The sequence below is a fragment of the Harpia harpyja genome, chromosome 9 (assembly GCF_026419915.1).
Source record: "Harpia harpyja isolate bHarHar1 chromosome 9, bHarHar1 primary haplotype, whole genome shotgun sequence".
Lineage (NCBI taxonomy): Eukaryota > Metazoa > Chordata > Aves > Accipitriformes > Accipitridae > Harpia > Harpia harpyja.
The window spans coordinates 5,832,926-5,860,292 of record NC_068948.1 but is presented as its reverse complement, the minus strand read 5'-3'; the positions used below and the strand labels follow the sequence as shown (position 1 = coordinate 5,860,292).

Genomic DNA, 27,367 nt, shown 5'->3' with positions numbered 1-27,367 from the left:
TCTCTGGGTGCTTCTTGGAATCTACCAACAATTTTTGGTCTGACTGATGAGTTGAATTGGCTCAGGGGACGTACTGAGTGCCATGGCGCTCTCAAATGGGGGAGTCCCTGGGACTGGCAGAGGTGGCAAGAGCGAGGAGGATCAGGTACAGAGAGAAGGGAGAGGCCAAAGAGGAGGGAGAGGGAGCAAGAGCCTGCTCTTTCAGCGGCAGGGAGCTGCAAGATCAGCTCAGGTTCTCCTACAACCTTATCCCAAAAGCTTGTGCTGTTGTCATGATCTAGAGCCATGGTTCTCAACTTTTTTTTGACCTCAGGATGACTGCCTCTTCTTCCTTGCAACTCTCCATGTGTACAGGGACAGGTAGAAAGGAGAAATAGGGGTTGTCTGTGCTGCCCCTAAAGAGTGGCCCTTTGCAAGGCTGTGTTAGATTCCCTGCTAGAAATACTACTTTAGATCACATAGAAGCGGGGGCATGCATTAAAGGACCATGATTCAGTTAGTCTTTAAACCTATGGAAGATACGGGAAGTAGACAAAAAAATTCCTATCAAGGTTTTGAATGGCTGAATTTTGTTCTTTGTTGTCTAACATGTTTACCAGGCCAACCTGATGCAAGAAATGCCCCTTAGACTAATAGAAAGCTGCAAAGATGTTTCAGTTGTAGATGAGGATGATACAGAGCAGAAAAAGAGCTGTGCAATGATGGTATGACACCAGTTTTATCACTGGCTTTGCCTTACCACTTGTGGCACAAGTGAGGGGTTGTCAGAACAGACAGGAGTTGCCCACAGTACTTAATTTTCTGTCATTTTCTCTTGATCCACACAATACTTAATTTTCTGTCATTTTCTCTTGATCCAGTCCCATGCAGTGAAGAAGGGAGAGGGGTGATGGCTGACAAACAGAAATACCCGAGTCCCAAGAAGTGCAGACTCATCCTTATATCTTGTAGATTGATTTTCGTGGTTAGAGAAGGGTACAAGTGCTGTACCTCCATTAAAATACATCGCTAAGCAAAATAGATTCAATAGCATAAATAATTAAACACTATAAACAAATGACAAATAAAACAGCCTAATAGCAGAGGCTGTAGGACACTTGTACCACATTAAAATAGATCAGGTCTGAAGTGACTGAATTATGCTTTGTCAGGAAGAGAGGGATGTCAATATTTTGAGGCAAACTCTAATCAATCCAGATACCCCAGACTAAATTTTCCTGCCAAGCACTGTTCCTCTAAGACTGTGTCTCAAGTAATGTGGGGAAAATTCCATTGAGGACACTCCTAAGCTGCTCTCAAAAATTGTCTGGGCCATCTGCAGCATATCTTGCTGGTAATTTACACTGATGCACATTGCTCAAGTCTTTTAATATTGTCTTACATCTGTGAGGTCGTATTCCCTGGAAATGCCTTGCCAAAGGATGTTCAGTTTTCCATCAGTCCAGTCACATTTCACCACGTTAAAACATGTTTGTCTGTAGAAATGGCGCTGTGTTATGTAGATGACTTTTGCAGTCTCTCTAAGACTGATGCAGCTTCATTAATGTAAAAGCAGTTTCACCTGTGACTTCGGTGGAAGAATGTTTTTCCGAAAGCTCCCAGTCAATCTCTGCTCTGTTATTGAAAGGCTCCTGTTGACTTAATGGCTGGCATCATGTTTGGAACTTGGTAAAATGTTAGACTGTCCATGCACACCCCTTCCCCACCAGGCCAAATTTTAGGCGTGCTGCAAGAAGGGGAAAGAGGAGATTGGGGGAGAAGAAAGCTGATAAGATGATGGGTACAATAAAACGAGGTTTAAGTTAATTCCTTTGTTACACATAGTGCTGTGAAGAGTGTTTTGTAAACGTTTTCAATGAAGCAGGATGTGCTTAATATTTTTTCTGATCTTGAGGTTGACCTAGGAAATTACCTGACACTGCAGTAGTACCTTTTAGAGACTAAGCAGGTGAACTAGAAAACCAGGCTGACCACACTTCCCTACTTCGCCCCCTCGGTAACGTTTTGAGTGCCACCGCGTGGTGAAATCATGCAATAATTTCTTTTTAAACTTGCAATTATTTAAATCGGCGCGTGGCACCGTTTGACAACCTGGAGCATCCCACCCACTGGTGAACTCGTGTTATTAATTAATTGTGCACTATTCTTAGGTTTGCTTTCTCTTCTCCACAATACGCAGTGCAGGTGGTGCGATCTCCCTGTCTCTTGCTGTGTCATGTCTCCCAGCATCGCAACAGAAGAGCCTCACGCTCAGTTGAGGAGCCGAGGATCACTCTTGATTTGATTTATTGGTGCAGTTCTGCTTATTCACATGACTAGGCTGACGTGAAGATAAATCTTATGTATGTCCTTTATGTGTCAGTTTGGCATATTAGAACTCTGTGATGGGAGCCATTACTACAGGAAGATTGTAAATTCCCCATCTATCAGTATGAAGAAAAAGGAAAAGAGGATCCTTTTCCACAGGACATCAACTGTCTGGAGGCACCAGTTAAGGGGAGCATTAGAAACTGAGATCAGCTGCACTTCTAATCATCAGAGCTGCTTAGCTAATTGTCTTACTGCTAATTTAATGACAGTGAAATTGATATTGCCCTTATTTTATGCTCATCGAAACACCACCAAGAGTTATTATTTATGTATTTTTGTTCTCTTAGCTTTAGACCATTGATTTTTTTCCCTCTGGTGAGAAGTAACAATTACATGATTTGTATTCACATACATGATGGGTCAAGATTCACAGGGAGAGGCAGCACTTTATTGGTTGAAAACCACAAAATGTTAGGTATGCAATCTTTTCAGGAATGATGTGGATAAAAATCTTAGAAAACTAAATACGATTGAAAAAATTAGTTCCAAGTTTAGCTTATATTATTCAGTTATGTAATTTGAGAGAGAAAGGGGTTGGTTGGTACTTGTGGAACAGAAAGGAAGTGTTGGCAAGAAGAAAGGTGATGATATAATTAACCCCTAGGAGATACAGAGACAGAATTATTGGTTGTGGGAGAAGTATGGAAATCAAAATTTACCATAAAACCAATCTCTCTACTGAGTCAATGATGTTTACTAGCCAGTAATTATAAGTGTTAAGTTCTTAAGCTCAGGATCCAGACTTAAAGAGGTCACAAATAAAGTGGTTATTTTGTAAAAAATCATCTCCTTTATTCATTTTCTGTAGGAGCACACACTGGTGAACAAGTTCAATGTTTTCCCCTATGATTTATACAAAAGCATTGCGTCATAGACCAAAGCTAATACACATTCACTCCATCTTTTTATTTTGATGAAAGGCATTCATTACAGATTCATGTTGGCAAGTTTTGCATTCATGCTCTTGCAGCGTCTGGCTCCAGCCAGCGCATGGTGGTCTGCCTGAGGCTTCCTGCTGCTGCTGGATGCAGTGAAGTTATGGGATTATTTGAAAGCTAGGAGCTCTGCTTGGGTAGCATACATCAAAGAAGGAAGAATACATTCTTTTGGCAGCACAATTCAGATAGTTGAGTGGATTATAGAAAGATATAAAAATATTTGCTGAAATAGACATCCTTTGGCCTAAATAACTGCAGAACACCAGAGCTCTTGGCATAAACCACACACAAAAAGCACCTAAGTATTATGGTTCCCATTGTAAGAGGAATTGGGAAATTTAATAAATCACTTTAAGGTCATATAAAACCCTAAAAGAACTAGGGATAGGGAGGTTCCCAGTCCTCCTCTTTAAGCAAAAGAATGTCCAGTCTCCAACTGTACACCATGAAAGGAAGGTTGAATTCTGTTTCAGATGGTTTCTTCAGAAAGTTGTCATCCATATTCATGTGTAACCTTAAAAACACTGCTAATACACAGATGAGGGCAAAGCTTGAGGAAAAGGTTGGATATGCCAGTTTTTACTACTCCCCAGGTTCCTTAGGGGATTACAGAAATTACTATTTCATTGATCAAAAGGAAAAAATACAAACATTTTAAGGAAAAAATTGTATAAAAATGCATTACAGTGCTCTGGACTAAGCTTTAAAGGGAGATCCACAAGGGTCATATATTACATGGCTATGAATGAAGGGCCTATTACTCTCTAGTAAAGTTGGGAAAAACAAGGTGGAAGAAACAGTAACAAATTGAAACATTTGCATGCATTCCTATCACCGTTTGCCTGCACTCATTCTAATTTGAGACAAACTTTCTCTTTCCTTTCGGAAAGTGCACAGGGAGGTCAGAGATCCAAACAGATGCAGGGAATCTGTAAGAGGCCAGGATCAAGCTCCCAGCTCTCTGGGCCCTGAATGTTGTCACAATAAATACTGCATGATACTGTGAATAATGGATAAGTACTGACAGTTTTTAAAGCATTTATGCTAGGTTTACTGGAGCCTTTTGTTTATCAACCACTGCCAAGTTCGGAGTCCTGTGGAACAGTCAAACCCACTCTTACCTCTTAGAGACTTTGCAGTTTAACTCCTATGGAGAAGATAGTTTTATCTTAAATACACAGTGGAGTCTCTCTTGGCAGGGCTTTTATCTATGACTGGTGTAGGAAAAATTAGCTTCTAGGATTTCAAAAAAACCACCAATTACTTTGACATCCCTTCAGATTGTAAAAGAAAGCCCTACATTTTTGTACATTAGAAAGGTTTCTGTATAACCTGCAGTGTATTTCTGCCCTTTAGAAGGGCTGTGCTTCTGAAAGGAGCTTCCAAAGGAATATGAATTTCACCTTCGTCATCTTATACGGATTAAACATTCCCCTGCTGCTTCTTAGATCAACTCACAGATACTTGGTTTGCGTTCCTGTTTTGTGCTTAGCTTCTAATCACTATTTTAAAATTGTGGAAAAAAGTTTTAGACCAAAACTCTGCTGTACTATTATGTTTTCCTAAAGTACAGGTCTGTACAACTCAACCTTACCCTTAGATGTCACGTCAACTTTGAGTGCACATTTGTGGATTCATTAAATATTAAGTCTAATGGAATCAGCTGCTTTAGTTTACTGGTTTGCAAAGTAAAAGTTTTAGTTTCATTCCTGTGATGCCATTACAGCAGTGTGCCTACTTGATATGAAAGACAGACACACATGGATACATTATATGTCAAACTATTACCGATCACACAATTTTCACAAGTACCTACTCTTCCAAAATCACCACAATTGCTAGGCAGAAGAAGTAGAATTCCTTAATTACTTGTGACATAGGTAGTGTTTACTAGACAAAAAATACAGCCTAAACAATCTACTCTAGAACCTTGATAAACTATCATTGCATGAGTTTTGCATATTAAAAAAAGCATATAAATCAGAAGACAAGGACCATACCTTCTGCCTCAAAGGCAGAACTACTTGATTACATAGTAAAATTAAGAAGGAAAACAAAGATTAATAAATTCTGTAAAGAAGTAAAAATCATGCAAAGAGGTAGTTGATATGGCTTCTTTTTTGGTATCATCTTTGCAACTATAATTAGGAAAAATATCAGGAGGTTAGGGAGACACTGCTTTTCAATATCTTGGGAGCAATGGAAAAGTATTTCAGGGAAAGGTGTAGTCCAGGTTAGGACACACAGTCGTGTGCCTACTACAGAATTACCATATTAAGGCTGTTGTTGCTAAATTTGATTGTCAAATGAATCTTGGAAAGTATATATTTTAGCAAATAAATTTTGTTTCCCAAAATACTATAGATAACATTCTGAAGTTACATAAATCAGACAATAGAATAAGAACCCTTGTTAAACATTTTTTATCACTGCAATTATTTATGGCCTTGTATATATGATCACAAGTGGTATTTTTCAGGTTGCCAAAACTGGATATTCTGTACTTCACTGATTGATGACAAACTACACTGAAATATTTTATATGGATTTATTTCATTATTCCAGCTCAGTCCTCAATGGATTTTATGTATTTCTCATAGGCATCTTCATTCATCAGTTCATCAAGTTCAGCAGGGTTTTCCACAGTCATCTTGATAAGCCAACCTGTAGTTAGGAAATTAAAAAGAAAAACAGTTGCTAATATCCTACAAGAAAGATTCATTCATGTTACTGCCTTAGAAAAGTATTCCCAGGAGCTATACAAGCCCTGTAACACTGGTAGAATCAACAGGATTTCCTGTGCAAGCAAAACAGTGTTTCAATATTTTAAAAAATGAACAAACAAACAACCTGTCATAAGAAATGGCCTTTTGAGTCAGACCAGTTGTCTAATTTAGTACTGTCTCTGACAGTGGCATTAAGGAGACGCTGAAGTAAAAGTGCCTGACCTCTCAGTATCATGAGCTATTACAAGACCAAAACCAAGAAACGCAATCAAGGGAAACAGATTTAAATTCAACCACAGTCTATGTCTGAAAAGGACACATTGTAAACCAGCTGTCAGCAAAGACGAGACTACAATAATACTTTCACGTTAAATTTTATTGGGCTTGAACTATATTCAATATATTCAATTTAAGCCTCCACATCATTAAACTGGAAGAACTAGGAACTGCAGAGCCATTTGTGATAGCAAGAAGCCATGTGGTATTCATTATTGAAAGATAAAAATGACATCTTACCATCTTGGTAACAAGATTTATTGACAAGCCCTGGATTATCTGCAAGGGCAGCATTAATTTCAGTCACTTCTCCCGAGAGAGGAGAGTAGAGTTCACTAGCAGCTTTCACACTTTCCAAAGCTCCAAACTCATCTGAAACACAGAATACGATTCAACACTTCTAAGAGGAAAATACAAAGCGCTTTAGTTTTTTTAGTCAGACATTCTGGTGATGACCTAGCCATTGAAGAAGTGCCTTGATCTTGAGCAAGGAAAACTGTCAAAGAGATTGAAGTCACCAACTTTATGACAATGATCAGCAGTATTAAATTTGATGTTTATGCTCCTGAATTATTCTGGGGAATTTGCATAACACTAGCTAGCTGGCTTCTATAGAAGGGACAGGAATCTCTTACATTTGGCTGATCCTTTGGCTAAAGCCCTACAACATACCATATGATACTGGGTTACAAGGAACCACATCCAGCTCTTGCTGCAAGAGACCCAAATATGCCTTTTATCTAGAATTTAAACCTTTTTATACATAATTTGGTTACAAAATAGACACAGCCACAATTTCAGGAATCCCATTTTTTCTTCAGAAACACTATCAAGCATTACATTTGCACGCACTGGAACACACACATTAGTATTCAGAAGTACCACACTGGAATCACCCAGCCACTCTTCCCTTTTTTCTGTTTTGTAGGCAGTTATGGAAATGGTGCCTGGGGCAATATTAGTCCAGAGTAACTCTAAGCCACAAGCAAACAAGACAGAGGCTGGAGGAACATGGAGCTGTCAGAAGAATAGATAGGCATCAGCACAAGGAATCAGAGAACATGTTCTGGGAAAGCTTGGAATTAGACTAAGGCCAGAATGGGTAGAAAAGAGAAGAACTAAATGGAAATGAAATTCCTTCAGATAAAACAAACTACAAGTTGGTTAATGAAAACCCTAAACAGAAGGACCTTTTGTCCAACATTCACCATTCAATGCGATGTAACAGATTTGGCCAAAACAGTTCGATATGGACCTATTCCACAAGAAAGATGGCAAAAGAAAGGCCTGCTACTTTACCTCAGTAAATCTACATTCTTGTTCTGCAATGTCTGAAGCTAATGACAATCTTTTCTTCATATACTAGTGAGACAACTCTCCATGTAAATATAGGAATAGGCTTTTCCTTTTTACCTCTTAATGCTCACTCTTCTTTAACATGGAAAATTACATAACTGAATGATTAAGAATGTAACAATTTGTATGTCACTAATGAGCAAAAACCTATGATTACAGTTGATACCCCAAAATTACTGAGTCCCTATATTCATAGCAAAATTAGAGCTTGATATCAATTAGATGTTTCACATCATGCAACTCATGAAATGCACAACTGCAGAATTACAAATAAGCCAGCCTAAACACTAGCAAGTCCAAATCAAAGCATAAATATTTTAAAAACAGAGTACAGATAAAATTATTACAAAAAATATTTCAAATATTTGATTTTTGAATAAATGTCTTCACAGTTTAATAAGCAGGTAATTTCTGCTACCATGCATAGTCTGACAGTGAAAAATTGAAATTAAAGCTGTCTGTTACAGAAATACCTGAATTTATTTTGCATCCAGAATATTTATAATGGTGTTAATGAACATAAAGATTACTTCATAAAATTCATCTTTGCAAAGGGAGAGTGGAATGAGTAGAGTAATTACTTCATTAGAAATTAGAGCTGAAACTTACCATCTTTACGCAATTTTGTCCCAATTTCTGGAAGACTACAGTAAACAACATCTCCTAATGCTTCCTTAAAAGAAAAACAAAACCATCAAAGCTTACATTAAAGAAACTATAGATAGGAGAGATCTGATACAGTAACTCTAAAATCACTGTGTATCATAGAATCATGGAATGGTTTGGGTTGGAAGGGACCTTAAAGATCATCTAGTTCCAACCCCCCTGCCAGGGGCAGGGACACCTTCCACTAGACCAGGTTGCTCAAAGCCCCATCCGACCTGGCCTTGAACACCTCCAGGGATGGGGCATCCACAGCCTCTCTGGGAAACCTGTGCCCATGCCTCACCACCCTCACAGTGAAGAACTTCTTCCTTACATCTAATCTAAATCTACCTTCTTTCAGTTTAAAGCCATTACCCCTTGTCCTGTCACTACATGCCCTTGTAAAAAGTCCCTCTCTGGCTTTCTTGTAGGCCCCCTTTAGGTACTGGAAGGATAGAAGTAATCTCTGTCTCTAAATTTAGTTCTCATTCTTTTAAGGACTGCATATTTTTCACTTTTTCTTCTAACAATTAACTTGAAAAAAATGTTTTGCTATCATGCCCCAAATGCCAAATTATTTATCTATTACAGTGTTAGTAACCCTCAAGCTGAGTTACAAGGTTTACATATAGATTTCTTCAGGCAGAAAGAGAAATTAACATCTGCCAGTCGTCTTAGTGTCAGCTACAATAACAACTGTTTTACAAAGTTTCCAATGATCTGAGGGAATTGCCTTTTTGTTACAAAGCACAGAGGATTTACTTCTGGTGCAATTTGAAAGAAAATGCAGAGCCAGAGATGTGGACAACTGGAGAGCTGTTAGCATACTTATGTACATACATATGTACGTCCTTACTGACTTAAGAAAGAGCCTTACCACCATAAGAATCACCTCAACCAGAATAGGGTTCTGTCTCTTCACTGACAAGTATACCCTATCTCACAAAAGACTAGGGATCTTACAGAGTATTAGTGTTATTTACAGAAAACTGAGGTTATGGGAAATGCTGCTTGTCCTAAGAAACATTAATTCCACTTCACTGATAGCTTCTCACATTAGATTTTCTTAAGTTTCACATACAGCGAATCTCTATCCTGAATTTGCCTGTGACTATTCCAAATCAAGTACTTGCACAAGAACAAAGCAAAAAAATCCAAAGGAATTCCTATCCTAGAGTAAGAAACATATGCCATGTTGTACTTATATTCACAATTGTTCTTTAGCCAGAGGGATTGCACCATATTTGTGTTCAAGGGAGATTTGGCCTAAAAGGTGCACGATATCCTCTTCACATAGCCACAAACTCCTGAGGCCTATAAGAACTGAAGTAATAAAGGAGGTTTTAAATTCTGCTGAACCATTAAGTTTCTCATCAAGTTCAGCTCTCCATAGGCTCAATCTGAAGCGATTAAGAATTCATCAGAACGCTGAAACAGCATTCACTTCACAAATAATGTGATAGATCCAAGTCCAAAAATCACGCTCATTGTATTAGGCACATGCAATTAGAACAATAAAAAACAGTAACTGTCCAAAGAGCAAGGACAAGAGCAGGTATGCATAAATAAATATTGCAGACTTGGGTAAGGGGGGAGGGATCAATACCTGTGCAAAATTGCTGATTCCTACTGTTCCAATGCCATTTTCAACGGATATCCATTCATGCTTGTCTGTGAATTTGCGGGCTAAAATGAAACAAACTTGGTTTTTCAGAAACAAGTGACATGTTGCTCACTTAAATACAGTAACGCATTTACAGGCTTACACTGTGGGGGATTTTTACTGAGGTTAGTTTTGTTCGTTTTTCTTGGAAAGTATTTTAAACAGCAAATACAATTTACAGAAACATTTTGTTCTGCTAATGACATGCTTAGTGACAGGGTAGAAGCTCACTAGGTATTCTGCTGAGAGTATTACTAGTTCCTGTGCAATCATCTAGAGGCTGATAAAGTACAGGAGCAAAAGGAGTAGTTCTACTTCAAACAAAAGTATGAATCTAAAACATATATGTGTACTTTACTCATAGTTATGCATTTCTATGATAGCACAGTAGCTTTTCAAGCATATTTAGTGTTTGTTTCTGACAAGCGCTTTAGTCAGCGTTACAGCATCTCGTTCAAGGTACTTAAATAGAGCCATCAGTTGCAGTAAAAAAGTTGCAACCTAGCTAGCAAAGTGGCTAATTCCCGGCTCCCCCCCCACCCCCCGACATTACCTATAGAGTCTATTTCTCCCTGTTGAATATTGTCACAGTAAATACATATCTATGTAAAATTAAGGCAAATGAATACAGGGCAAATTAATAAGGCAACCCATACAGGCAACTGTTACTTAAGAGAATTTGCTCTCTGTTAATAATATTACCATGAGAAAAACACAGTAGTTATTTTGTGTAGTTTTAAAATAAGCATATTCAAGACCCTGTTAGGACTTTTCACAGCAATCTTGCAATTCTACATATACTTTAGATCTGTAAGATTCAGGGCAGCTTGTACTAGCTTTTATTAGAAGCAATTCTTTTTATAAAGTCATATGGAGAAACTTCAAAAGAAGTAATTGAAATGGGTAACATTTTTCTTGCTAACATTTTACCTGCTTTGTCTGTTTTCTCACTTCCAGAGTTTCCCCATAGATACTTTCTCTTTCCCACCTGCCCCCCCACCCCCCCTTTTTTTTTTAAAACTAATTTATTTTTAATTTTCACTTGTAGCACCTATTCAATCAGGCAAGGGATGTTCCAGAAGCTGGAGAAAATTACTTTTTAAACAGAGCTCCCTGTGTGATTAGTGCCAGAGTAGTACCGCTGGACCTTCCTTTTGAGTTAAAAATTCTCCTCTCAGGCTCTTCCTCTAGGCTGGACTCCTTATACCCGCTAGAGAAACTACACTTCTGCAAATCCTTGTGTATTTTCTAAACTTGTACATGAAGGAGAACAGAAGTTTTTGCTGTAGACCTGCTAAAATCTTTCCACTGTAAGTCAGTCATATTTTAAGCTGTTTCAATTGTTGTGATCCTCTTATTTATGTCTGAACACGTGTAAGAGAAGCAAGTCTCAGATAAAATGGTTTGTCTTTGAAGATGGCCTAAGTTTTATAGACCTCAGTAGAGCAATACATGTTTTTGCAAGTACAGTACACAAAAAATTTTGAGTAAAACGCAAATATGAAGTATTTTCCCATGAATTATCACTCAAAAACCCTAGATAATTTCAGCTAGCATTATTTATACCTACAAAAATCTCTCAGGACATGTTCTAATGAACGGAAGAAATCAAATGTCTGAAATCATTTTAGGTCAAGACATTAAACCCATAGGAATTTCATTGGAAATGAGTAATGAACCATAAGAACAGAGAATGACACAGAAACTCAAACCCAAGCTGAGCATTTGTGACATTACACATGTCACAAAGAAGCCAACCAATATCTTTTTATGTAGGATAATAATACTGTATAAGATTTGTTTATAAAGCAAGGTTAAAAAAACCAGAAGAATTCCATGATCAGTTTGGAACACGGCAGTAAAATGTTCTCAGCAGAAGAGCACATAAGCTTCTCGTAGAACAAAAAAAAAAGTGAAAAATGAAAAATTCTAACCATGCAACGAAAAACATTGCAAATAACGTAAAGGTCAAATTAAAAACAGTTAATAAGTAATCTCAAAATTCGAACTTTGAGCTTACGTGATCAGCCCATTAAATAAATCAAATTAAACGAATATGGAATGTCAAAGCATACCAAATCTCTTCTGTGAGCATTCTTTTTCAGAAGAGCAGCTAAATTTATTCTAGCTTCATTCATTTCAACCTGACTTTGGTATCAGCTTAACTACCACATTCTGGATTCAGATCTTCATTTAGTTTAGCCTGCCTCAATTAAGTGTTTCATAAATATATACCTGAAGAGTGAAGGAAAACCTCACACCTCCACAAAGAGGCATACAAAATTTTTCCTCTCTGCCTAAAACAAAAGCATAATTTATGTTATTCCTTCAGGTTATATCTAGAGAAAAATAATGGATACAATAAACAATTAGAACAGTGAAAAAAGCTTAGATCTTGACCCGCTTAATTTGCAAGTAATGACTAATAAATGTTATTTCTTTCACTTGCAGCGGAAGGCAGTTAAACAGATAGGTTAAAAGACTATCTGGAAAGAAATTTATGACCTCTTCTTAGTGGCAGTCATTACTTTTATAGCATGTTCTCCTCCTCTCCTAACGTTTCTGTTGCTAGAGTACCACAGATTCTAGTTTTCAGACTTCTGTGGCTAACTTTCATTCAAAGAGAACTTCAACAGCAGCAGATACTCTCAGAGTTAACCACATTAAGTGCAAAATCACACCAAGCACCGATGTGCAAGTCCAACTCCTGCCTTACCACTTCTGTAGCTGCACCGCACAGGAGCTGGTGAGAGGGACAGAATCAAACTTCTTTAGCCCCAACAGGCCCAAGGCCCCGAAAATCTGGCTCAGGTTTCCTGGCAGCCCACACCAACCTAACTGCTGCAGGCCTGCCTCCTCCATCCACCCATTTTTGCCCCTTTCTTGTGCTGTTGCTGATGCTCCTTGCAGCTATGAACAAGCTGTCTCGGCACGACGATCCCCGTAAAAGCTATCCGCTTTTTTTTTTTGCCAAGTTCGTGCCCTCCACGCTCGGCGCGCTCAGTGAAGCCTGCGGCTGGGGCCGGGGCCACTTTGCTAAAAAACCTGCGGCGTGGAGAGGAGGTTAAAAGTTTTCTGCCAACTAAGGGAGGTGAACCAGCTCCTCCCGGGAGGAGGAACGGGGAGAGCGTCAGCACCAGGACGAGGGACAGGTTGAAATGAAACCCCCGCTGCCAAAAGCGGGGAGGCACTAACCTCCCCCTGCGGCTACGAGCCCTTGCACGGCTTCAGCCATTTTGCGAGGCTTCTCCCCGCATTCCCGGTGCGGACACCCCCGCACCAGCGGGCGGAGGTGACCCGTCCCAGACCAGGGCAGCCCGGGGGACGCCGCCGCATCATCATCATCACCATCATCATCACCATCATCACCATCATCCCGCTCCAGCCGGCCGCCCTCGTACCCTACCACACGGGACGCGCCTCACGGCGAAGCGCTTCGGCACAGCGGGCGCTGGCAGGCGGAGGAGACGCGACGCGGGTTTCGGGGCAAGGCAGGTCCCTTCAAGCCCCCACCGGCCGCCTCAGGGACGGGGCGGGTGCAGCCCGGGAGGCGAGGTCCGCCCCGGCGGCGGCAGCCCACCCTCCCCTCCGGGGAAGCCCTGACGGAGGGGGAGCGACGGCTCCTGACAGACCCGGGCCGCTCTCCCGCCGGCCACCCTCTTCTCCTTCCCTCCCTCCCGCCGCCGACCACTCACCGGACAGCACCAGCGAGCTGGTGGCCAACCTCCGGGCCGCGGGCACCCGCGGCGATAGTGGCAGCGGCGGCGCGAAGCGCGGGCAACGGAGCGCCAGGACCGGCCCGACCCGCCGCAGCGCTCGCCACGCCATCTTTGCCGGGGGCGGGCGGGCGGAGGGCGGAGCTCCCGCCTGGCGGGGGAGGCGCCAGGGGCGGCCGTTAGCGGCGGCCGTTAGGGCGCGCGGGAGGGGGTGAGCCGTCGCCCGTTCGCCTCAGCGGGCGGCGGAGGCTGCAGAGGGGGGATAGAGCGGTGTCCGAGGAGCCGTCCGGTCAGGCGGGGAGCGAAGCTGCTTCGTGCCCCGCCGGCAGGCCGCGGTGCCGCCGTCCCGCCGTCCCTGGGGCGGGAGCGGGGGAGCGGGAGCAGGAGCAGGCCGTCGGGCAGCCCGGCGGGGCAGGGGCGAGGAGGGCGGTGCGAGGGGGTCGCCATCTTTCCGTGGCGCTTGCTTGGCGGAAAGAGAGTGGTTTTAGCCAGACGGTGCAACAAACGCTCGGTGTTTATTAAATACAGAGGCTAAGACTACAGGAGGTGCGCGTGGGACGCTTCATCTTAGGTTTAGCGTTATCTCTTAGCTAATAACTCCAAAATAACATGTCAGCAACAGCTTACTGGTTGAACGCCACAGCGTTTTCGTCGGGAGCCACAATAACCTAAGTCTAGCCACTGCAGCTGATAGTTAAAAAGTAAATCTTTCACCCACGAAGTGACTTGTTGTTGTGGTTGTCATTTAATCGTTGACAGGTTATTTCAGTTGAGCATTAGTGACTGGCTTCTCTTCCTTCTTGCATTTAATGCCGAAGAAACTGAAAAGTTTCATTAGCATTAGATCAACAATCTCTTCTTCTTCTGAAGCCTAAAATAACAACGAGAAGTAAGTTACTCGGATGCATGGACCAGAAGCAGATACAGTCTCTGCTGAAGCCAGAGAAGGTCACAAGAGAAAATCTCTAGTTGAGGTGAAATAGGCCAACTTTCACTCTAAGCAGATCATGAGTAACTGCCAAAGCAAAACATCACACCAATATTTTTGTCAAGACAAAAGTCCCGGATGAGCGTGGGTGAGCATGGACGTTACAGGTGAAATTTTGGCTCTGTCAAAGCCCATGGAAATCTTGCAGCAGGAGCCTGCCATACAGCTAGTGGCATATACAATGAGCCGTCCACCATTTCTAGATGAAGTAAATGAGAAAAACTAAATATATCTTGTTTTCTATTGACCATATCATTTGTTTTCATCTCCCTTGACTTTATTTAAAACATAGAGGAATTTGGGACGGTACTGGAGTACTAAGCTGGATTTCACACCATGCTATCAATAGCTCGAATGGGTCAGGCACTCACAGTGACATTTTTAAAAGATCTGTCCCTTAGTAGCAGTTTTGGCACTGATTTCAATGGAGCTGGGGCACAAGTCTAAGGCTTTTGCTGGATTTAGTATGTGAACAGAAGGCTACAAATCAGATCTTGTACTAAATCTGAACAGGGACTCGTCCGAACAGGAATGGAGAGCGTAAATCTGGAAAATCTGAAGTGTGCTTTATGAGGAAATGTTGAATTCTTAAGAGTTGGACTGAGTTTACATGGGTTTCATCTGAGGGTGGAATACCTAAATCATGAGTAAGCACTGCACAATAAATGTTAAAAAGGGCAGGAGAGCTTGGATGAACACACCTGGTAGTGCTTCTGCTCCTCACTAAAAGCAACCAGAATCACCGAAATGAACAGATTCAGTACCACAAATGTCATGAAAATTATGCAGGATCCAATTAAGAAGGAGCCTAAAATTGGATTGTAGTCCAAGACCTGTAGTATTCATAAGGTAAGACATCATATTTTGATTGTAAAAACAAACAAACAAAAAGACCGTACATACAAGCAGTTAAGACACAATAAGGAGTTTGTCTCTGAAAATCCTTGTGGCTAATAAACTATGCTACATGTATTATACATATGTATATAAATTTTCTCTTTTAGTCACTTTCCTATGTTGATATGATATAGGACAAAGATAATAGAATATTTTATATATATGATATATGAATATGGGCAATCTTTGGGGTTTTTAAGTGTTTGCATTTGATTGTAAGGGTATGGAAGTTTCATGTGAAAGTTGACAAGCCTGGAGATCTGTTTATCCACAGAACAGCTGAAGCTCCATCATGCCTCAGCTTTCAAAGTGTAGATGAAATCTCTGTATGCTTTTATTTAGTAGTGTCTTTACAAAGAAGCCCAGTCAGACTGTCATGGACCCATCAGCGAAGGGTGGTGTAAAAATCCCAAACCCTCATTTTCATGTAAGCTATAACACAGGAATATATTTTCGTGATTAACAACATGGGTGGGATGTAGAGGTGAAAAACTTTGTGCCCAATTACTGATCTTCAAAGCTACCCATACCCTGTTGGGTCCACGGTCTAAAAACATCCACCAAGGAGGACTTCACAGTCAGAGATGTCCCAGAACTAGCTTAATCCACAAAGAGCTGTTCAAACGATATTGTAATATTTGAAAGAACTTAATGAAAAAGTCAAGAATAATAAGAAATCTAACGTAAAGTTCCCTTGTGGAAAGCCTTGCCTTTCTTGAGAAGCTGATGGGTGTGTTCAGAACATGTGCAGGGCACATTTCTGTCTGTAGCTTTCTAAGCAAATTGCTCAAAACTTTCTGTAGTCAATAAGTAACATATCTAGTTAAAATGTGAGCACCTTTCTCAATGAAACATTCATTATGAGTCTACTGATGGTCAAAATGGGATGTGAGATATATTTCACTTGGTGTCTTTTTCCTGTCTTGATGAGAAAAGGTGGCTGCTTTAGGAGCCTGTGGAGCTTGCAAAATTAGATTAATGTCTAGCACTAATTGAAAGTCTTTCTATTTGATGGTTCAAAGCATATTTGATAGCTGAGCTGCTAATTACATAGTGATAAACTTCTCAAAATCAGGGGTGGTACCTCCTCATAGTTGAAGATTCCCAGCTGAAGACTGACCATGGTCTCTGCTGCATCAAAGAGAGTTTTGTAAGAGTAGAGCTTCCAGCCAAATATCAAGTTTGTCTGCAGAGGAAAGAAGGCATATATTGTGTGATGATCAGAATCCTTGCTGCAAAATCAGCTAATGATTGCTGTGTTCAGAGAAAGCTCTCTGAGCTTGTCATCAGAGCCATGAAGCTTTTTTTGTGTTTTGAGGGTTTTTTGTTCACAGACAGGGCAAACACCAGACAAGGTCACAGAAGAAGACTAACCTAAAGCCAAGAACTCAATTCACACTTTCTGAATGTGTTTAGCTGTAAGACCTTTTATCCTAGATATGAGAATATCTTATACCTGCTCAGCTTGCCACTAGATAATGTAAAAAACCTTCAAATACATGACAAAATCAGGAAAGTAATTTAGACCACCTCTAAGTAACAGATTTATCCCTGCATAATTGACTGAATTAATCATTAACATTTGCCTTTCAGTGCACAGATCCCTTCCCAACAACAGGCAACCTCCTTGTTTGCACTCAGTGACCAAGGTGCTATTTTCTTCATTTATATCTTGTGGGCATACTGTGTCTGATTTAAATGGGTGCTGCTGCAGTCTCACCTTTTTCTCCATCCCTACATGCATATTCCTGCCTCTTTCTTTCACAACTCCAGCACTTGCATGATGTGACAGCAGGCTGGGTCATGGAACTGATCTCATCACTTATTTTGCCTATTAAGTTTGTGGCTGTACCAGTGCCTAAAGCTACTCATTTGCTAGGGTGTCAGTGCTGGAGGAAGGGAAAGATGAGGACTGTGAAATCCAGCAGCGTGAGACTGCAGCAGGTCCCATTTATCACAGGACTGCCCTTTACAGGTTTGGATTTGGCTCAGATGGTTTCCACTTTTTCAGTGATTTTGCAATTGAGATGTGCTGAATTTCCTGCATTACTCTGCCAGAAGATTTACACAAAGCATTTCAGCTAAAACAGTAAATAAAAAGTTGCAATCTAATAATTCTTTAATCTCATTAGAATGAAAATATAATTTTATTTGCATAATAAGTATTCCTATAATAGGCAGAAAAATAATTATTTCCCACTTAAAAACTAGCCAAACAGAAAATGGCCCTTGCTGCACTCTTCCCAATTTAAGTTTTATCCAGAAAATTATTTTTCCTGTATTTTGTACTTTGTCACACCTGTTACACACAGAGAATGCATTTTTTCATCTCACCATTTGATTTTTGTACTAGATTTCAGTTTGCAAAGAACAGACAAGTGGATATTTTAACTTCTCTTTCACTTATACTGAAGAATCGGGCTCCAAGCTGCTAACCTAAGATTCAGATAGGCAGCTTTATTCAGTTTTATATTTCAAAGCTATGTTGCTCTCAGCATTCAGAAATAATTCATTTAACCTGACTGTACCTGGATGCAGACTGAAGACAACAGAAACCGCAGTGGTACTCACAGCAATGGAATAGGCGAGGAACATGATTGCAATAACAGTGATGAATCCAGAGATATCACCCCATGCCCTCCTGAGAGTTGAAGTGATCATGTTTAGTTTAGGGTTGAGCCTTAGGAGGTGCCACAGTTTCACTGTGGAGAGAAGCACTAGGAATGCAATCAGGTAGCCAAGAACTGCATCAGCTCTTGCTGTTTCATTAAAGCTCACACAGCTGTTAGAAAAAAAAGAGAAGATGTAATAGACCGTGCACACAGAAGCCTCTGAAGTGCATAAATGAGTATGCTGGAAAAGCCAGTCACTCTGTCCTTGTTTTCAATGGAGAGCTAACTTGAGTTCTTGCTTGAATGTTCCCACCTGGTCTTCCGGCTGTGTGCGCACAAAAAGCTCAGTTGTACATGACAGTTTTTTTATCAGCATTATCTAGAGCTGAGAGAGGGTCTAGGCTGTAGCGCAAAGGCTGCTCATTTTTAGCAAGTCACAGTTTAAAGGCAGCTAATGCAAACTTACTATCAAATTCTGACACTCAGGAAGGAAGACAGGTCCTTCTATGCATGTGTAGCTGAGAGGATGGGGTTACTGGTGCTGTACAGCTAGCAGGATGCACTAGCTGTGACAGGATGACCTAATTTCCAACAGGCTGTGTGAGAAGGTACTGTAAGGAATGAAGTAAAAGGTTGGAGGTCAGAACTGTGATATGACTGAGTCAAGTCAAGTCTTAATGTTAGCTGAAAAAGATTTGGTAATACTTATATTTACCATTTATAAAGGTAGCACATTGTTTGTACTTATGATTTTGTTTACAACAGAGGTGATGACAAAAAGCTTTTATAAATTGTGTATGCTGATATAGCACATGACATATACCTACACGATATATGCATGCTGCATTAGCAAATATGTAGCTGTCACGTTAAAGGAAGTGTTTGTTCTTTCCTCTCATTCAGCACTTGCGAGGTTGCATCTGGAATACTGAGTCCAGTTTGGGGCTTCCCAGTGCAAGGAGGACATTGAGTCCAATGGAAGGCCACTGAGATGGTTGGGAGTCGGGGTACAGGATGTATGAGAGAAGGATGTAGGAGCTGAGTTTCTTCAGCCTGGAGAAAAGAAAGCTAAGGAGGCCTCTGATTGCTGTCTCCAACTACCTAGTCGGTGGTTATAGAGAGGATGTAGTAAGACACTTCCTGGAGGTGCACAATGAAAGGACAGGAGACAACAGCCACAAGCTGCAGCAAGAGGAATTCCAGCTGGACATGAAAAAAACTCCATTTTTTCTCCCACAGTGAGAGTGGTTCAGCACTGGAACAAAGGTCCAGGGAGGCTGTGGGACCTCTGTCCTCAGAGATACTCAAAATTCAGCCAAACAAGGCCCAGAGCAACCTGATCTAACACCAAAGCAGGATATTGGAGCAGAGACCTCCAGAGGTCCTTTCCTTCCCAAATTATTCTGTGATTCTATGACCTCTTTCCTGTGTGACCATTTTTTAACAGATGTTATCGTTTTCCATTCTGTATAAAATAAGCCATTATTGTCCTCTAACCAATGGCTTTTTACAACAAAGAATGAGGCAGATTATGTACTATCTGGATGGATGTCCTGTAGCAGAAAGGCTTGTTGATTCAGAAGAGGGCGATGCAGACAAGGAACTAGCAGCTAGGCTAGGGAACTTGGTGCTCAAGTCTGCTGGATTTTATTAGAGCAATATCAGAGGAAAATCCTATTGCTGACACACATCTAGGCCCTGAAATACTTACATGCTTCATGAATATAGCCATATAGGGTAGCATTATCTATCACAGACAAGCTGCTGTCTGGAAAGAGGAAAAATAGATATGTGTCTGCATAAGTAGCACCGACAAAGGATGCACTAAGTAGCATTACTACTTACTCCTCTTTGTGTTCCTGGTAGTAGCTGATGTCTTGGGTCCCAAGGATTGTCCGCTTCACAAACACTGACAGGGCACTCCAGCTAATCAATATAATGGCTATCTCCAGGAGATTCCACTTACTGTGGAAGTATCTCCATCTCAGAGTCTTCATCAGTTTTCCCTGTGAAAGGAGGAGTTTTACTGTTTGTCTCCTGACTCCGTATCATACAATACTCCTCTAAAGATTAGGGCTAGCCTCTCCGCAATAAAGCAGACTACTGCACATTGATAAAACTACATTGTGCACTAATATCTCATTATCTTTCTCAAAAGAAGCATCCCAGTCAAATAAAATGTCACCTTCATATTACTTAATACAGATATAGTATCTGATTCAATCTTTCATTGGTGCAAGCCAGCAGCAGCACTACCGAAATCAAGTACAGTCCTAAATCAAAACCAGACACAAGGTGATGCTGTCAGCCAAACTTTCCATTGGGTCTCACCTGTACTATCATGTAGTACACAATAAAGAGGAAATAAATTACTTCAGCTGCAACAACAAAGATGTGGAGACTGTTGGTGTATGGGTAAAGCCGGACACTTTGCAGCTCTGCGCTTGTGAAGAAGGCCCCTAAAAAACAAACAATGTTCACCTCTAGTGCTCTAATAATTATATCTTTCTGTTTTCATTCAAACAGTTTAGTTAACCAGTAAGACTTCTGTACGCGCATTCACACCAATGTGAGACTGAATCCAACGTGAGTAGCCTTATAAGTGTTCTTTGAAATTTTCCTCAAATAGGAATTTCAGGCAGTTGATGGCTTTTAGAGTGCTAGTGCTCTCTTGTATGATAGTATGATATTAATCCCAGCAGGGCTGAGTTTGGATTGGACTATAAATGCGGAAATGTAGCAGGAGGACCTGGAGATGTAAATCTGAATCTCATTCTGAGAAGAAAAAGAGTTCAGTTTGGTGGTCTGGTTTGGGTATTTTCCAATACTAGGACAGACCTGAGGGAGGCTACTGCTCAGATTAAATGTTTTTCTATGGCCTTCAAACCAGAATCTAGTTACACTATTTTCTTTGTTGTGTCCAGATTATGTATTATATGACTACATGGCTGTATATTAGAATTCTTCTGGAACAAAAAAGACAGACTCTGTTATTTGTACTTTTTGTCTTAATATTGTATTGATTAGCTGAAATGATTAGGAAACATAATTTTTCGTGTTGCTGTTGTGTAAATTCTGGAGATTAAGTTTCAGTACCATGTTTTCTTCATCAGCAGATGACTACAGCATAAGCAAACATAAGATAATCCATTATGGTCTGTGTTACTGTGATGCAACATTTTTCCTAAATGGTTTATAAATTTTGCATTGATTCTGTCATGATTAGATTTATTAAAACACTTATGTTTACTGACTAAAGAACTAGGTAAACATTGACAGCATGTAAATCTACCCTCTGTAGGTGCACTGCATGCTGTCTTCAGAAATGTGTAACTTAAAAAGGGTTCTCACCTAAAGCATTGGTTTCAAACATCAGGCTTATAATGCAGAACAGGTTCACGTTGGCATTGTAGACTGTAAATTCAACAAACACTGCTCTTGTGAAGGTGTCTAGCCAGACGTTGTTGAAAAGGTACTGGAGAATTCTGCCAAAAAATGTATAGCCGGTGATCTAACTCATACAGGAAAGATAGAGTATCACATGGAGGATAGGAGTATTTGGATATTATCATAGAGAAAGAGTAAACCAGAGGTAAGATGTTCAAGAGGACATCTGCTCTGTCAAGTCTGGGCGTAGGGGATATTTGTACTATTAGTCTAGGTGGTAAGTTTCTTTTTGGCTGCTCTGGAGAAGCAGATACCAGATATTGACCAGTGCTAAACCTGAGATGCCTCAGGTATCTGATCATTTACTTCATATATGTTAGGAGAAAAAGGTTCTAATTTTGGATTCTGGTTGTTACCTAGCATGGAGCAAGATGATAGGAACACAAACTACAACAATGGCACCACAGTAACATCTACAATATTCAGCAAAATGCACAGCAGGAAAACTTGGGATGCAATCTAAAATGAATCTTAAATTGGGTAAAGAGCATCACTGACGCCACACTAATAATTTACAAGAATACAAGTGGTACCTGGAGGCATTCTTAGGATCAGTTCCCAGGTGAATCACATATCCCCCTCCCCTGTAGATGGCAAGTTTGCCCCAGCTGGCGTGCCCTCTCAGTTTGGACTGACTCTGATACTGCCATGCTGAGCTCAAGTCAGAGGAGTTATCAAAGACTGAAGTATTCCAGTGTTCCCCATAAACTGATGTATCTTCTGTTTGCAGGGAATATGGAGCATGGCATTCCTGAACCACACGCTGGAGTTTGGGAGAAATAGGGCAGGTGTTTCCTTTCACTCTTACTTGGCGAATTCGAGCACCACCCACCAGCTTGGAATTGCCATCTGTAATGAATCCTAAACAGGAGATGGAAAAGAGCAGCACTGGCAATATGACAGAACTACTAATAATATTTCCTCATTTAATTTAATTTATGATTCACTGATGCATTAATATTATGCTATGGATTCTTTTCTCAAAAACACTGTAAGCAAAATAGCCATGAAAAGAGAGCGTTCATGTTGATTTGAACTGAGTTCTTAGATAACATCCATAGATAACAGAGTTCAGTATCACTACCTATCTGTATTTTATACAGAAGGAAACTGAGGCCTGGAGGAGAAAAGTGACTTGAAGCAAGTCACACAGCAGAGTTGCTGTATGCTGTGTTCATTTGGCCACAGTTGGTCAGTGCCTGTCATGTCCAATTAACAACTCTGCTAATGTATTTCAACATTTTAGTTTAGTCTTAAATGTGAGCTGGGAAATGGGTCATATTTGTTACTGGATATGGCTAGATAGAAACATGGTGATATTGCATAATTAGCCTTCGCATTGACCTAAGTCATGATGGAAACAGAGCTCTCCTCAGGAGAAGCTTTATAGTGCCACCTATCTGCCATTCTTTTTTTGAATTCCAGAAACTCACTCATGTGAAACTGAGACATATGTCTGAATTAAGTAATGTAAAATGTGAAAAATGTAACATTACAGTGCAGAACTTTTGTTTTATATTAAACATAAGGAAAATATCAGGGCACATTAAACTCGGGGTCAAGCTGTGGGGGTTTTGTTATCCACTAGTATTCGTATTATAAGAATCCATACTAGCCTTTTACACTCACAGTTTTTCTCCAGTCAAATATGCATATGCAAGTTAGGGATATGTATAAAAGATAATGTTTCATAATCTGGCAAGCTGAAGTGAAACAATGTGACTCTGCACCTTTATATGATCCATAAAGATTTTTGACTAAGGTAGTGTTTGCCCACGTGAAAAAATCCTGGTAACTGTAAACATCGTGGAATCCATCTGTAAAGCTGTTCTCAATGTGTTTGTTTAAGTAGTAGGAATTGGGATCTCTCTGCCCATAGGCAACCAGTAACAGCATCCATAAAAATCCCAGATAGGCTGGAATAAACCAAGAAGAGACAGCACTTGAGCTCAGAGTTAACATTGCTATTCAAAACAGATTGCATGAATGATTACTGCTGTCATCATTTAGTAGGTTAAGGAGATGCGTTACTAGACTCTGACTGACCAGTGCTAATGAATTTACACAAGCTACTTCAATGTGCTGCAGTTTAAGCATACCACGTTTGGAATACAAGTGGCTGTGGAGAAAATAAGTGGGAAGGCTGGCTGAACACCAATAGTCGTGACAGCTCTAAATAAAACGAGTAGTCTAACTTTGTTCCAAGTGAAATTGAGGTAATTTTTTCCATTGTTTTTAGAGGAAATAAAACTGGGGTATAAATCATTATCTATAGATACCATCTGCTTTTAGAAAGATGGCCTCCATCTGTTCTTTTGATTTCAACTTCATTTGCCTGTTGACCTCCTCCTTTTACCCTTTCTAACTTTAACCTCTCATGTCTGTAATGTGTTTCTTTACCATAAAATCAAGCCTTAGCCACACTTTTATCTCCACCTAACATTCCCACCTCCTTTCACCTCCAACTGCCACTGAACAGCCTGTCTCTACGCCGTAATGTCTGGCAGAAAGCTAAAGATATGCCAAAACTTTTTCACCCAAGAGAACAATATTTTCACTGATGTAAAAATACTGATGAATACTACTGAATAAAACAAGATAATCTACGTATGGATAATACCCAGGATTTCTCTGATGAGGGCAAATGCTTTCTGCTCCTTCATGCAACTGATTTTCATTTTCTCCACATCAGCAGCAGGAGGTGGCTGGTAAATATTGCTTCTACTGTCCCGTCGGGCTCCAAAGAGAGGATTTGAATCACCTGTGAGTGAGAGCAGTAAACCCTGGAATTAGTCAACAGATCATCTATGTCCTGCTTTTTGTTTCTTTGGACTTTATAAGGAAACATTTCTATTTAATGCTTTCCCTTAGGAAGACAGGGGATGTGATTTGAACAATTAGTATAGTAAGGCACATAGTGGGGAGGGAAGGAGCTCACAAACACAGTGTGTTAGGTTTAGGACCAGGTGTTGTCCAGGTGTCTCTCTCTAGGCTGAGCATCTCAGAAGGTGGTGTATTCAGAACCTGAGGCTGATTAGGAAGGAAGCTGTAGATCAGGATTCTTTGCTATGCCCTAGGACTCCTGTCTGCTGGTGTCAGCTTCTTTTAGACATGATTGTGATTGCAGAAGCTGCTGTTTGGTTTATGGGAGTAATACAGATAATTGTGGTTGTGGAAAAGTATGTGAACTGAGAACTTTCATGTAAGACTTAAAGGAGGTGGGAAATTTCCTTGAGAGAGAGTTTTAGATATGCTTGTCAGATAAAGATCTACCAATCCAGATGAAGAGTGCATTTTGCGGTGGGTCACGTGTTTATTTTTGCTAGGTTTTGGAATAGTTACAGGTTTTGTTGCAAGCCATGCCATGAATACTGAGATGTCTGCACAGAGCTAAAACAAGCCTGCTTGTATAGTTGATTTTTCTTATGTCTGACGTGAGAGCTAAAATATTTAAGCATGGTTACTGCATACTAATAGCACTGATCCATTAATTTTGATTATAACGGCTTCAGTCAGTTTGCCACATTTCATTATTTTCTTTTCTAGATGTTCCTTGAATGTTGATGTACTGAAAAGTCATTCACTATCCACTTGTACAATTCTTGATCTAGTATGAATCAATATAGGAGAATACTTCTTTTTTCCTGACATAGGCAAGCCAGGGATGGAGGGAAGGAAGGAGCCAAATATCAGTATCCTGGCAGCAAGTAGACCCTCCAGTAACAGGGGCAATCTTACAACAGGGCTAGGGGAGATTGTGCATGTATATATCTTTGCAGTGGTAAAAAGATAAAAAAGGAGACATTATTATTTTGATCCAGAACTTCTTCTGTTATATCTTTTTGACCTTATGGTCTCTTTCATTAAGTGTTCTGCAAGATTTATCCAACCTAAACATACAGTGGCCATTATATTTTCTCCAAGTGGCACAAAATCAGTTATTTAGGCTTGTTTCTACTTCCACCTTGGTCTTGGGAATGCTAATGGGTAGGCACATAGTCACAGCACCTGTGGATTTAGTGATTTCTGCTAACCTTGTCAGCTAAGATTCAGGTATATAAAGATAACCAGTGAAGTTCTCAGCTGAGTCACATATTTGTGCATAAAGCACTCCAAAGGCTTGGAGAACACTTCACTTTCTTTAATAATTTCTCACTTTATGGGCAGTTACCTGGTGCAGATAAAGGCCCATCAATAGCTGTGTTTTCTTCATCCTCATGTTCCACCTTCTTCAGAACCAGAGCAAAGAAAGCAGCAAATCCCAGCACCTGGAAAGAATTAGCTATAGACTCACCATATACCCATTTCATATAAACAAGCTCAGGCTTTGACCTGGGTCCCTTTGGATCCAGACACTGCAAGAGAACAACTGGGCTTTGGCTTTGTTGAACTCATGCAGCTGAAGCTCATAAACAAGAGAACAGTGCAGTGCTGGGGTCCATCCAGCTAAACTGATTTTGCCATATGACACATCTTCCCTGGTCAGAAACCTCATTGCCTATTATTAAACTCTGACAAAACAAGGGAGATGAAACTAATGGAGTTAATGTCAGCAAAAGACAACAGAACTCTGTAAACCACCTGCCAGCTCTTGTTTTAAGGGCAAAGACTTCTCATTTTACATGTTAAATCCTGTGATTCTTTAGAACACATTACATTGTCTTCCTGAAATGATAGTAGAATGAGTTGATATTGGCCAGTGGTTGTATTTCTGAAGATCTCACCTTTAAGGGCTGTGTGATGAAAAGACTTTCCAAGAAGGAGATGGCCATGGAGATCAGCCACTTGATGGAGTTCTCCTTGCCGTAATGCAGCCCATAGAGCATGGTAAAGAACCCAGCTACACCACTGGTGACTGCAACAAGGAACCAAGCGATGAACACAAACCACCAGGGCAGCCCTTTGGAAGAACTTTTTTTGCCGTCACAGGAGAAGCCTGGAGTAAGGGACCACCTTGAGAGTCAACAAGAAGAGAAAAAATCAGTCTGCAGTGGAACAGAAGCCAAAATCACAGCCTTCAGGTTCAGTGGGGATAGGCAACATCTTATGATTTAAAATCTCAATCAAAATATTCTAAATTCTTCTAACTAATGCACCTATATAGGATATATGGACAGCAAAAAGTACAGTGAGGAAAAATACGAGGAAGTGTGCAGAGATCAGCTAAAATCAAAACAAGTATGATGGGTTTATTTACTCCTCAGTTCATGCATAATTGAACCTCCAGTAGAAATACTGACAAATAAAACCACGAGTGCGTTTTAGCTGCTGGATACATCTCTTATGATCAAAGCCTCAAGATCTTGTGAGGCCAGAGAGATAATTAGTGCTATTGTTTTCAATACTTCCAACTTAATTATCATATTTCACTGAAATATTTTTGTCTGCTTATTAATTTTTCTTTATCCATACATTTGAAGAGACTTCTGAGACTTTGGAGCTCAGTGATTATCCCAGCCCTTTACTATCATGTGGCATTGTATTGTAACATTCAATTTTGGAGGCAAAAATGACAAAGACTGATGATCTGTCATTATTGCTTTTGTATGCTGTTCACAGTGCATTGAAATTTCTTTGTTGCTCCTACAATAGTATAATAGTAAAACGTGTTTCTACAGCTATAATAATGGTTATCTAGCACATATTAAGCAGTAACTATTTGGGGTCCATCATCCTGACCAGTTTTGAATTCATGAACTGAATTTACTTATACTGAGAATGAGAAGAGAACTA

At 40.3% G+C, this 27,367-nt stretch overlaps 2 protein-coding genes across 2 annotated transcripts in view; both read right to left on the bottom strand.

Moving 5' to 3' along the window:
- Positions 1–5,842: 5,842 nt before the first annotated feature.
- On the bottom strand, positions 5,843–13,829 carry GCSH (glycine cleavage system protein H). Its single transcript, XM_052796335.1, has 5 exons — positions 13,670–13,829; positions 9,918–9,997; positions 8,276–8,339; positions 6,551–6,682; positions 5,843–5,972 (listed from the first exon to the last, which is right to left on the bottom strand). Exons 1-5 carry the CDS (start codon positions 13,800–13,802, stop codon positions 5,875–5,877), a joined length of 507 nt encoding a protein of 168 aa, XP_052652295.1. The 5' UTR covers positions 13,803–13,829; the 3' UTR covers positions 5,843–5,874.
- Positions 13,830–14,145: 316 nt separating this feature from the next.
- Positions 14,146–27,367, bottom strand: part of PKD1L2 (polycystin 1 like 2) — a 42,831-nt gene continuing 29,609 nt past the window's right edge. Inside the window, exons 32-43 of the mRNA XM_052797991.1 lie at positions 26,359–26,587; positions 25,806–25,902; positions 24,255–24,395; positions 23,365–23,550; positions 22,168–22,495; positions 21,539–21,672; positions 20,519–20,646; positions 20,033–20,193; positions 18,147–18,357; positions 16,660–16,761; positions 15,380–15,511; positions 14,146–14,561 (exon numbers count right to left, since the gene is read on the bottom strand). Coding sequence (XP_052653951.1) covers positions 14,451–14,561; positions 15,380–15,511; positions 16,660–16,761; positions 18,147–18,357; positions 20,033–20,193; positions 20,519–20,646; positions 21,539–21,672; positions 22,168–22,495; positions 23,365–23,550; positions 24,255–24,395; positions 25,806–25,902; positions 26,359–26,587 — 1,960 coding nt within the window. The 3' untranslated portion in view covers positions 14,146–14,450. The remainder of the gene's footprint in view (positions 14,562–15,379; positions 15,512–16,659; positions 16,762–18,146; positions 18,358–20,032; positions 20,194–20,518; positions 20,647–21,538; positions 21,673–22,167; positions 22,496–23,364; positions 23,551–24,254; positions 24,396–25,805; positions 25,903–26,358; positions 26,588–27,367) is intronic.

Bases quoted from the DNA above. Each gene is read 5' to 3' on its own strand.
- GCSH (XM_052796335.1), bottom strand. From the start codon at position 13,802: ATGGCGTGGCGAGCGCTGCGGCGGGTCGGGCCGGTCCTGGCGCTCCGT. The intron at 8,340-9,917 runs GTATTGATCCCT...TTTTCTTTTAAG, and splicing joins GAATCAGCAATTTTGCACAG to GAAGCATTAGGAGATGTTGT. The intron at 5,973-6,550 runs GTAAGATGTCAT...TCCTAACTACAG, and splicing joins TAAATCTTGTTACCAAGATG to GTTGGCTTATCAAGATGACT.